The following is a 13,262-nucleotide window of genomic DNA, read 5'->3' as shown; positions in this document are numbered from 1 at the left end:
AAACAGTGATCTTGTAAATTTTGGCACTAATTAGACTAACTCCTTCATATCTTTTCACCTTAAGTTAGCCATATATAATGTTTATGATTCCCTCCTTGTCCTTAGTTGGCCACATTCCCCATCCCTTTACTCATCCTGATGAGCTAGACTATCCGTCTCCCCCTGAAACATCAGGCCTGAGGCTGAGGTAACTCTCATCTCTAAAGTCACTGAAAGCATTAAAGACACGGATGACAAATGCAGCCGCACAGTAATTCCACAAACTGCTGTTCTCCTCCTTCTGCTGTTTATCTCTGCGGCTCTTATTGTTGTGACGGTCCTGAGGCTTCTCTCAGAGCCAGATTAGCAAGTTAGCCGGCCACTGTGAAAACTAGCTGAGTTTGAACAGCGGTATCAACAGGATAACAAATAGCACAAACAAAGATTAGAGAGCTAATAAAGAGATTAATCCAAGCCCCAGCTGTTCTTCAGATCTAAATTGGTTTATTAGCTTTAATTTTTTGGACTCAAGCTTCAAATATTTATGAATAACAAGTCAACAACAAATCCTAAATCCTAAACCTGCAAATGTCCACGCTAATGAGATTAAAGCCAGAATAATGGACTTTTCTGTAATACAATTAAGTCTGACAAAAGAACACAGATCACAAAAAGTAAGAAAATTTACAGTCTGGTGGTGTTTTCATCACATCTCACCTATCGCTAAGCCTCACCCAGTGCCATAAGCCAATCATATTCATTGTAGACCTCTATAGAAAGTAAAGCTTTCTGGACTCACAGTGACAGAGGTTAGCAAAGACATTTTTCTTCATTGACTACCTTCAATTTTAGACCCAAATACTTGACTTATTAAGCATAAAAAATGCACTATATATTTATTATTTATTGTTTAAATGTGTAGACCCCCCTCTTAGAATTGTATTAGCATTTATTTTAAGGCCCATTGTACCTCATTATTAGGACAGTAATGTCAGAGTGAGTAGCTATGCTAAGACCTGTAGCAAACTTTTTTGCAGTCAGCTCCAAAGTTGATTGGTGCCATGCCTATGAGGAGATGTTAGCTAGAGGGCTAGCACTAACCCTGCTGATCCAAGGATCAAACTGGGTCTTTCAGGGCTCTGCCATTTCTGTGAGTGGTCCTGGGTAAGGCAACATAGCATTAGCAAAGTTTGCTACAGAGTTGCAAGTAAAACCTCTATCTCAGTAAAACCATATTCAACATCCCCTTGCAGCGAACTTCGCTATGTAATATTACCATATATTTGATGATTGATGATCCCTGGTCTAGGGTTTGAGTTTGTGTAGCAGGCAGGCTCAAGTGGCTCCCAAAGGAACCAAAGACTTTTATCCTTCCATGTTTAGATAATTTTAAGACCACAGTGGCAGCCACTGTTGAAGTAAAACTGAAGAGAATACCAGCCAATGGAAAAACACCATAAAAGTGCAGAGTTTGTGTGGCTGTGTCTCTGACCAGGTGAGTGTTGATGGAGTGCAGCCCGCTGACTGTCCAGTCTACTTCAGGCAGTGGTGATCCGGATCCGTTGCAGCTCACAGTCACATTGTCGCCCTCCATCACCAACACGCTGCTGTGGCTCACACTGATCTCTGGTAAGTCTGAAACACAGACACAAAACACACAGTGCATGTTCAGGGTAATACATGCCTGTCACTGACTGCGTCCACACTTTTTCTCAGCAAATCAATTAATCACTTTTCATTAATGTAACAGAATTAGTACAAAGGAGAAAATGGGTTACGCTTCCACATATATACTCACACATCCACCCACTCACACATATACACACTTTTAGATGTCAGGGATGAGTCACCAGCAGAGATAATACTGCAGAGTCTACAGCCTCTGTCAGAATCAACACACTGCTCCTCACATCAGATTCACCCTCTGAACTCTGTCATACCTCCTCCCCTCTCATCCCACAGCTCCTCTTCTTCTTCCTCTATTTCACCCTTTAACCCTTCCTTTCCTTCTCCTGCTTTACCTGCCATCTTCTGTCAGCCATTTTTCTCCTTCCACTTTTATCCTCTCTCCATTGCTCATTCTTCTATCTTTCACTGTTTTTTTAAATGCAGATCACATCCTCCCTCCTCCCCTCTTCCTCCTGTTCTTCTCTTACCACAGTTGTTGATGTACATGTTGTGCAGGCGTATCTTGGAGGCTCCATTCCTGCAGTACAGCTGTTGTGTGTGCAGCCCGGCCTCTCCTCTCTGCTGCCACAGCTGGATCCAGCGGATATCACAGCCGCATTCAAACACCACCCCATCCAGACGCCTGCAAGCACAAAGGAGAAGCAACTTAATCAACACAGACAATAGCAGCAGAGGAACCACTGGGGATGTACACAGAGCAATTATCTGTGTCTGTTTATATCCTAAAAAGATCTGGGGCCATGTTGCTTGATTTAGCTTTAATAGCTTCTTAGCCCTGATGCATATGTCTAAAAAGAGAGGTTAGTCATGCTCTGGCACAAGGACACAAAAGTTCCTTTGAAACATGGACCAAAGAATTCAAGCTTTTGCATGTTTTTTAAAAGGTTTCTTGCAATTTCAGATATAGTTTCTCTTTAGGTTTGAGTTACACAAATTAAGGTAACAGTGACATGTGTACAACAACAAGCTGCATTAAGGTGCTTTCATAAGAAACATAAATACAGTATAACAGTTGCTTTGCCACTGCAGTATACAATTTGAGGCAATAAGCTTATTAGATAAGACCAACAAAGCTAAACCTAGCAGGGAGTCAAGTTTGCAGGTATAGGAACAATATGTAGTGCAGCTTTTAAAGCATTTTCTCTTTATAGCATTCACTTACTGTTCATATATATAACATATATTTCAGGGCTTTGCATGTCTTTATTAGGGTGACAGGATAATGGTACAACAGCCTCTGCAACAGCCTCATGGGGCAAGTGTAAATAACCACGAGGCAGCTAGTGCTCCACCCACATTAGTAACTATTTTTTCTTAAAATTACTAAACTATGTTGTGCAATTAAGCACAAATAACCTTGTGGTTAGATTGCATCCCATGCAAGGAACTAGTCTCCTAAGCAAGCAGCACAGGTTTGAATCTGACCTGTTGCTTCTTCCCTGCGTGTCACTCCCCATTCACCCTCCCTTGATCCCTACACTATTCACTCTCCTGTCCTGGTGCAGAGCCTTGTTTACCATGATGAACAGCCCAACTTCCATGCTGGCACTCCGGTCAGTCTCTCTTTAAAGGATCTATGATTCCCACATTTCCTGTAGCTATATTACTCTTTACAAGAACCATTTACAACCTAACATACAAAAGTAAGTATTCCTTCCATATCTGGTTACCCAGAAAATCACCTTTAGACAAGCTGAATGTTTCTGATGCATTTACATTGAATCCTATGGATGAAAACAAGGACAGCTTCTGTAATCCTCTTTAACAGTAAAAAGGACAGAAATCCAAACCTACTACAAAGACAGAGAGAGGACAATCGGGCAGCTAGAGTAAAACAACTCTGCTATCTCCAGTGATAGATACCAAGTGCAAACAGAAAATAATCTATTGTGTTTGGATACCTTTACCAACTGAAATAACACCAAACTGTTTATTTTGATGTGGATTTTTTTTCCAGTATTATCATCACTTGCTGTAGGCCATACTTATTCCTTATAGAACCACTGGTATATTTTAATAGACAATTCATCAAATATAACTCAGAACAAGAAAATAACAGCTGAATGTATCTGATATTAGGATAGATCTATAATTTGAAGCCTCTTTCATAAAGAAAAATAATGATAATCTCAAAACATGAACCAACTGAATTTTGGGAAATAAAAATATTTGTAGCAGTTGCCACTTACAATTAAAAAAAAAAAAAAAAAAAAAAACAGTCCAACAGGATGAAGTTTTTTGCCCTTTTGTTTGTTTGTTTGTTTGTTTGTTTGTTTGTTTTACACTACACCAAAGCTACAAAAAAAATAAATAAATAGATAAATGTTACAAACTATGATAGACAGCAAAAGATGTATTTATTACCTCCGCCAAGGAGGTTATGTGATCAGGTGGGTTTGTTAGTTTTTTAGTTTGTTAGCAACATAACTCAAAAAGTCATGGATGGATTTTCATGAAATTTTCAGGAAATGTCAGAAATGGCATAAGGGATAACTGATTAGATTTTGGGACTGATCTAGATGACCGTCTGGATCCAGGAATTTTTTTAATGATTCTTTACTTTTGGGAGATAGGGCTAATGGCGGAGGTCTGCGCTGTTACCACTTTACACCAGGAGTAACTTCAATCCCAGCAGCATTTTTTGGTGTGTTTCTATTCAAAGTTTTGGAGTTTATGGAGTTTGAAAGATGCACTCCCGGTCGAAGAGGCAAGTCGGAGTGTAACAGAGAGAAAGACAGCGAATTGTAGCGAGAATACTCACAATGTTGGGAGGAATAGAGGAATATTCACCCTCTGTCATGACTTTCAGTCGTCCGGTGAGACCATGGGTGAGACTGTCAGTGCATCTGTTGGCACCAACAGGCAATGCTTCTGCCATGACAGTCCACAAGTAGCGAAGCCAGTGCTTTGCTTCACTGTGTCTCCACCCCACCGTGGAGGGAGTAATCGGTGAATACGATTTTGGGATATAGGGATAGGGCTAATGGCGGAGGTCTGCGCTCTCTGATTGCTTTTCTAGTTATTTTCATAATGATGACTGATATTATCATTAGTACTAATAGTAATAGTATCACTATGTTTTAGTATTAGTATTATTAGCAGTGTAAGTATTATTCTTCTTGTACCAATCAAACCAATTTGTCATTTTATGTTAATGCTAATTTTGCATGTTTATTTGTAATGGTCTGGACCTTAAGTTAATAAGTTATGTGGTAAGTTTGGTTTACCACACATACTTCAACATGATTAATGCTTTGACAGCAGCTAAGCAGTGTTTTCAGATTATTCTCTCTCTATAACAGCTGGGGAGATGTGGTGTCTAAGTATCATTACCTCTGAAATTTTCATTCAAACCTGCATTTGATCAGCACCAAAGAGCAGCATATTTACAGCCTTAAACTTCCTCAGCCTTGTTTAATTTAACTGTCAAACATCTAAAATTGGCACCCTACACTGTGAGAGACTATGAATGTTGCAAAGCAACTAAAATATATCAGCTACAGTTCAAAAATGTACCAATTTCAGAGCAGAAATTTGATGTAGTCATGATTTCTATCTGTGGTCTTTATTTGACTTAAGTGCAGTGATAAAAATCACATTTTAAATTGAGATACAGAAAATTTTAGGAAAAATCAGGGACATGCAGCATCTTAACTTCCAATCCAGAAAAAAAAAATGCAATATAAATGTAGAAACAGTCTATATGACAGCCAACAATTTGTAAAAGCAACATTTAAATGAAATTCAGAGCCTTTTATGAGATTTCAGCCACCAGCAGCACTGCATATTTTTATTCAGCAATATCATAAAACATGTAATAATTGTAATATCAATGGAACAACAGTCAAAATGTCTGCCATGGTCTCTTTAGTCTAAATGCTACAGTGCAATCTATGAACCCAAATTTAAATAGCTTTTCTCTCATGATATCAAATCTGGGTGAATTGTTTGGTTATGAAGGTTTCTCCCTCCCTGTCCTGCTATAAAAGCAGCCCAACATTCACCCATGTGGTAAAAATAATGCAGCCACAGATTAATTCTTAATAAAATAATAACGTAGTTTTGTTGTATCATGCTGTTGTTATTTATGGGCTTGGTTGTTTGTGTCTTTGTTTCCCCCTGTCTTGTTCCCTTGGGTCATAGGTCATTATCTCCCAGTATTACCCTGTCACATCATATTTATTGTGCCTGCACAGCTCTGTCATTTCATGATAAAAGGTAAAACAAAAATAATGTCATGTGAAATAAAATGAAAACAGAGCTCCGTCTGTGTCAGATATTCTAATCAGAAAATAGAGTGGTATTCAGCAGTGCACCGACAGCAGTTATCCCAAAACTGAACTTTTCTTGTATCCCAACCTTCAAACATTACAATATAGGCTTGTTCTGTACCAAGACCTCAAACATGGCAGCTTGATCAGAGGCCAAACAAGTGTCAGAGTAAAGCTGTAGGTATCTTGAATGCTGTGTTAGCTTCTTTTAAATCGACTTTAATCAAAAGTCTGATATAGTTTGATATCAGAGGATATGGATCAAACAGTCGACTTTCATCAAAGACAAAGGGGTTTGTTTCAAGCGTTAGAGAAATGGTCAGCGGCTGCTTTTATTTAGGTCACATACTGTGTTAGTACAGATTTGGTAAGCCCTATTCCCTTTAAAAAGGATGTTTAAAAGATATCAGTGGACACAATTTGATGTTCAAAAATGAACACTAATTTCACCAGGTATTTGAAGATGTTTAAAACCCTCTACATTTAAAATCAGCTTCACCTGAAAACCTGCAAATTCATACATATTTAAGTGGCAATTTAAAGTCTTATCTCACTGATAAATGGGTAAGATGATAATATCCCTGCAAAGGACATCACAGTCACCCCAGCATAACCATTTTTTTCTTATCTTGAAACTGCTCGGTTTTAATGTCTCTGCACAGCTGACAAAGCTAGGTATCTATAAGTTGTTTTTTTAAAGATCTTTTCTAATCTTTTCTTTTTTTACTTTTCTTTTATTTGACAGGACAACTGAAGAGAGACGGTGAGTGGGGAGGGACAGAAAGCTTTGAGGGCTGTAGCCTCTGTCTACAGACAGCTGCTCTACCAACTAAACTAGCACACTATTTTTGATTGTTATTAAACTGAAATCCCATTTTTAAAATGATCTAGACTCACTTCATAATCACAGAAAGACTAAAGAAAAAAATGCAGATTCAAATACAGTTTGTTCTCTTAAAAAACATGAAAAAATATTCAAAAGTTATGATAAAATTCTGTTTTGTAACATGCTGGTGTAAAAATGCCCTAAAATCCATAATATAAGTCATCCTGGTATATAAGCCATTTTAACATAATGTTTTTACATCCTCTGGCTAAATAACTATATTATTATCAGCACTTTATACAGGTATTTTAGTCTCCCTGGTACATAAGCCCTAGCTAAACTTTATATGATGAAAAAAATAGGTATTTAAAGTACTTGTAAGAGTCAGACATTGCATCGCACAACATTGTACAATACATTTTAACAAGGATATGGACAGTAATAATGTCCACTATCTCCACTCTCTGGGGCAGGGTGGCCATTGGGATCGACTCCTGAATGACTGACCCACTCCAGGCTGAACCGGCCGGTAATATGTGACTACTCGCTGTTTTCACATTAGCCAGTCTGGAGCAGCGGTTCAGAGCAGAACACTGCCTGTGAGAACGGCTGCCCATAAGGGGAGGGCTTTTGGGGCCATCAGAAATAAGCATATTTAATTTTTAACCTAAATAATAACCAAAGAAACAAACAAACAAAAAAATTACATTCATTAATGCTGTAGTGAGTTATAGCCTTTTAAGAAATGCAAACCCCTTTTCTTAAAACAGAAGTACTTTCTTCTGGTAATGTTTACAATGTGAATGGGCACATTTACTAAAGCATCTGGAAGGTAATGCAAGGCTTCATAGATAAGCCATGATGTGGACAAATATTAGGATAATAAAGTAGAAGGAATTAAGACAACTTGAAGTGGAAAATTATAAATTGTAAAAAGAGACAAAAAAGAAAGAAAAGCAAAAAAAAAAAAGTTAAAAAGTGGCAAAAATGTGTCGAAATGTGTCAAAAAAGGGGCAAAAAGTTAAAAAAAAGTGGCAAAAACATAAAACTACAGTTAAGTAAGATGTAGTTGCAAAGTTACCAAAAAAAGTGGCAAAAATGGCTAAAAGATGCAAAAACTAGAAAAATGTTGCAAAAATGGGTGGAGACAGTGGTAAAAAGGGCTTAAATTGGTATGACTAAGTAACTTGTATCAGAACCAATTAATAGTTTGGCTCACCATCAGTTCCAAAACGAGGTAACTGTCAGCCAGGACTCTAGCAATAATGCTACCAGTTCAACTCACATGCACTGATTACAAACCACAACTGGGGGTGGGTCCATTCACTGGGTTTTTCTGCCTGTGAGTCTGGGCCACAATACTGGCCTACATACAATCCAACAGAAACTACACAGTCAATCATCTTTTTTCCTTTCAGCAACATTCTTTCTTTCTTGGCTGCATGTATCCGTGTGTGTACCCCAGGTTTAGCTGTGCACTACGGGTATATACAATGGTATATACACTACACTATACATTACTCAAAATGATAAGACCTGATTTTAATCTATTTTCAGCTAAATGTCAGTTTTTTTTACAAAATATCCAAATTACCACACGGCCGTGGTTACAAGACTGAGTCCTATTTGAAAACTGCTGCAGTCTGAGTTTAAAATGACCCAACTCTGGATACTCAGCTGGTAAAGCATTTGCTCAGTGCCAGCTTAACTATGTGTTGCACAGTTATAAGTGCCAACAAGACTGTGACACTAAAATGATTCCTTCATAGTCAGATTTTTAAGCCTAGGCCATGGACTCATAGCTACCATATTTTCAAACATTTTTACTTTTAAAAATGTCTGGTCTTCTGGGTGTATGGGTGCCTTCTCTACCCACTGAGCTAAACTGGCACCTCTAGCTACCAGGTTTGACATGTTTGGAGGGAAAGCATGTCTGCGATAAAATTTTCTAATTAAAGTCTTGCACAGATTGCCTTGATTTGTTTTGGTATAAAAAGTAAAAGCAGGGCCAGTGTAGTGTGATTAAAGAGTTAACACTGCATCAGCATAATGAAGATCCTCACACACTGCTAAAAAGTATTACTGACAGCTCTAATAAACAGACAAAATGAAATGAACATGAAAGTACCTGAATAAAACCATTGCATGGGTATCAGCAGATGTGGGTTTAAAATCAGTTCATTTTGGGAGAATTCCCAGTAGCACCATCAGAGAGAGCGATATCCCCATGAAGTTTAAAGGCTACAGGAAAACCGTCAAGCTTGGTCTTTTAGAACAACATGAACCTGATCCTGCTGCGCCCTCCAAGCTGAGCACACTTCACCTTCTCCATTAACAACAGCAGAGAGGAAGCAATAACAAGCTGCTGCACCACATCCAACAACATGACACAACCTAATTAACAGCATTCTTCAAAATATCAATAATAATATAACAGTTGTGTCAATATTTAGCATTAGAATTAATCACACCAGCTTAAAACAGATGGCATTAACTGCAGATGTATGTCTTTGTTAAATTATGGATGGATTCTTCTACATAAACAGGCAGGATGAAAACACTGAAGGCCTGCACCAAAGCATTCAAATGTGAGGAGGTCAGAGGTCAAGGCAACAATCAGCCTATCAGGTTGAGGCAGGCAGGTATCGTTAGGCCTCTCCAAAGGTATATTTTATTCTCACAGCCAAGAGACGCATTATTCAACACTGTATGCCACCTCTGCTTTTTGCATATGTCCAATTTGGAGGCTGTGATTGGCCAATTTTGTCTAGATGAATGCCTGTCCAAATGTCCTTGACAGAGGTCAATAAGATATTGCAGAAAGCATGAATAATGTATGTGGTACGTCCAGCATGCCATATCAAGTAATGAGAATAGATTTCCTCAGGTGGATCTGCTTATTATCAGGCGCTCACTGGATCTGATACTGTGGTTAGAGAGGAATATAACACAGCCTGTGGATGACAGTTTAGCAGAAGCTATACTAATACTGAGAAAAAAGTAGAACTCGAAGAAATTCATAAGTAAACCAGAGGACAACATATTATCATTGTTGCATTCAAAGTACTTTCAATCACACATCCTGGTTTGGAAAGAGAACAGAAATATTGCACTCAAGTCTCCCAATATAAAATTACACAGAAAATGTTTAAAATCTGCTGAAAGTATTGAGTACTTTTATGAAAAACAGGGTAGAAGTTGGGGTTGAACTGTAAAATATGACCTCTCTTCCCCATGCAATGCAAAAACAACATGTAATCATAACCCCTCTTTCAATGATATCATAAAAAACAACAAGAAAACTGTTCTGATCTGAAGACTGATTCCCCCCTTCTGACCAGAGTCAGCAAAGGCCCGATTATCTGATTATTTTAATTATCTAGTAATGTTTTCCTGTGGTGTCTGGCATGTTAAGAGCAATTTTACCCTCTCCAGTCTGCTCAGGGGACATTCCAGGCTGCCCTGATCACATTCAAGCACGGTTAATGTGTCATTTTTCGATGTTTCTACTGTCTTTACTAAAGGTAACTGTCTTACAGATTAGATAAAGACCTGCTTTTATAGCTAGTTTGAAGACTTAACCACATTAAAAGGAACTTGTTATGGATGGAAAAGGAAATAAGTGAACATTTAAAAAGGTGAATGATTTAAAAAACATGAGTATTGGCTTGTCTACTGAGCTTTCTGTGAGTATTTTAAAATAAAATGAAGCATTAAGGAGCAGTGGTGGACTCACGTTACATCACTGTGGCTGCAGGGAGACATTGCAGTGGCTTAACCAAAGCTTTTCGAAAGCATGCAATAAATCCCAATAAAAAAGAATCACTAATCATATAGAAGAAGAGACAAAATAACAGACACACATTTTTTCTTAATGCCACTGATTGCCACAGCTACCTCAAGAAGCGTGCATTGCAATCTAGAATCGGACTGTTAGATGTGGCTAATATCCCCAATTTACACACTGCACCTTTAAAAACAGAGTTAAATACAGTTACACATAAAGTTCTGATACCAGTATTGGAAATATGTCTTCTGACAATGTTGGTATTGGTATTGGCGAGTGTGTTTATGCTCCGATCCGACACTGTTTTGAACCCTAAATTGTCTCCTCTTCCTGTTTCTCTCTTGAAGCTAGCATTCTGAAGTGTTTCTAGCGAGCCTGGAACTTAGGTGACTTTTAAGTGACTTTAAACATTAATACACAATGGCAGGTCTGATCTTTTTATCTGTTTTTTCCTATCCATTTTTGATCATCTATTGCCACTTGCTTGGATGCTAACTGCCATATTGTTTTCCCAGAATGCTTTGTGAGAGGCTGTCATCCAATGGCTGGCTGTTCTGTCACCACATCATCACTGTGTCCTACTGTGCATGCTTAAACATGTAGATCATTATGGAGACAGCCTGAGTAGAGCATAATGGAGAAAAAGAGAGAAAGAGAGCCTGTGATTTGGCCCTCTGTGTCACTGCTATTTTCATCTTTAGAAGTAAAACTCACAATTATTAGCAGAAAAAAACAACATAAAGTGTCACAGGGAGGCTGCACATCACAATTCTATTATTGAGTCATGTTCTGAGTTTACTGTACTAATATAATGTGGCAGCTTTTCACAGCACAGTTGATGTAGAAAGTTTACACCGCTATCAGTGATCCCAACACTCTTAGACCTGAGTTGGTATCAGGAGGGGAAAAAGGTATGGAACATCTCTTCCCATATATTTCTACAGCTGATGAAGTACTGTTTTAAATAATTGAAACAGTCTGTTTTTTATCATGCTATGAATAAATGTTTTCTTTTGACATATGGTCAAAAATCCTTATTTTACTTTCATTATTCAACATATCATCACTTGCATGTCTGTAAAAGTGCTCTTCAATCTTCTTACATTTTGTTCCCAGCTGAGAACAGATCACAGAAAATAAAAAGATGTTGGTAAAAGTCTGAATATTCTTGAAAACTCCATAAAAAGGCTTTAAGAACAAATCTCTCTCCAAGAACAGTTGGCGAATCAGGCCCTGTGATCTCAGACCAGAGCGTTAAATGAAAGGAACACCATGTACATTAAAAATGAACGAGTGAAACCTTTAATACCCTGAGGGGAAATTGTCTTGCACCAAGAGCATAAAAAAATATAAAAACATGAATAACAAAAAAGGCAACTTCCACGTGGAAACATGGAATAACACATAAAAACATGAACCTAAAATCAATAAAAATACATCATTAAGGCACTGTGTAATTATATGAGAGGGATGTCAAGTAGCAAGTCAAAGTGCCATGCTGGGTTCAGACTGAATTATCTGAGATTATTAATTAGCTGAATGCCCTGTTGTACAAAGGATTTGGTGTCTGTTTTAGTCCTTCTGCATTTAGTACTGGCTGAAGTCAGGAGTATATATTCAGACCAGAGGCTCTGTGATCATTTTATTAGCTAATAAGTATTCAGATAAGAAATCCTGCACATCTGTTTCCCTGCTATCTTACTACCTAGTTCAACAGCCTTGTCCAGTTTGTTCTTATTTTGCTCCCCCATCAATCCATACAAATAATCAATACACTATACAATGCAACTGCAAATTCTGATTTTAGTGTGGAACCATTTCTCTCACCATGATCCTTAGCAGTAAAATAGAAATGTGTTTGAAGTACTCAAAAACAGATCAAGTAAACTATTACTCCGTTCAAACAGACCAGCTGGTGGGTTATTGCTGCATAAACACAGACCACTAAATGTCATATTCACATAGACGAGATCTTGGAGCTCCTTTTCTCACTCAGTATTCAAATGTAGTTTAGTGCAATACTCTAAAAATATCTTTCAGATGTAATTATGTACTGATATTACTAAAAAAAAGTTCATTAAAAAGTAACAGGATTACAGCAATGGTAGTAAGTTTGTAGCCTGTGCTTTCCAATTATTGTAAAAATTCACCCGAAATAAGTCACTTCTGCCATCTGTTTGCTCTGTATTTTGATGGAAAAACAATAAAAGAAAAGGTTGAAAAACTTTCTTCTGTCCTTGTGTCTTGGATTGCAGCAGTTTGTGTTTTGATCAAAGAACATCTACTGGACAAAAAAGCACTACTTTCTGACAAAAGTTTGCAGCTACCATAAAAACAACTTGTTTTTCTTTTAAATGGAAGGAATTCAGAGACTTGAGGAATTAGACTGTAGAGTTTGTCACACTGAGCAACTGCAAACTTAGACTTAATTTTATTGTATTTTTTAATGAAGAAAATATTCAAGGCCATTAGAGAATCACAAGAAAAGCTTTAAAAATGATAAAATCTGTGTTGTTAGTCACACTGACATAGTGCCTATAAAAAGGGGTTTACCTCTTTGCATATTTTCCTGTTTAGAATGGTTTTATAAATCAGTCATGGTCAATATAAGTTGGCTTTGAAAAACACACAAAACCTATAATGTCAAACTGAAAACAGATTTCTGCACATTAATGTTAGCTAAATAAAAATGTGTAATAAATCAAGAGAG

General features: G+C 37.6%; 1 protein-coding gene across 1 annotated transcript in view; it reads right to left on the bottom strand.

Moving 5' to 3' along the window:
- The window catches only part of ntrk3b (neurotrophic tyrosine kinase, receptor, type 3b), a 420,803-nt gene that overhangs the window by 205,270 nt on the left and 202,271 nt on the right, over positions 1-13,262 (bottom strand). Inside the window, exons 5-6 of the mRNA XM_041788625.1 lie at positions 2,136-2,290; positions 1,472-1,614 (exon numbers count right to left, since the gene is read on the bottom strand). Of these exons, the coding sequence (XP_041644559.1) occupies positions 1,472-1,614; positions 2,136-2,290 (298 nt within the window). The remainder of the gene's footprint in view (positions 1-1,471; positions 1,615-2,135; positions 2,291-13,262) is intronic.

This window comes from Cheilinus undulatus, linkage group 1, assembly GCF_018320785.1.
Source record: "Cheilinus undulatus linkage group 1, ASM1832078v1, whole genome shotgun sequence".
Classification (NCBI taxonomy): domain Eukaryota; kingdom Metazoa; phylum Chordata; class Actinopteri; order Labriformes; family Labridae; genus Cheilinus; species Cheilinus undulatus.
The sequence above is the reverse complement of the archived record's forward strand: the minus strand, read 5'-3'. Positions and strand labels throughout refer to the sequence as shown.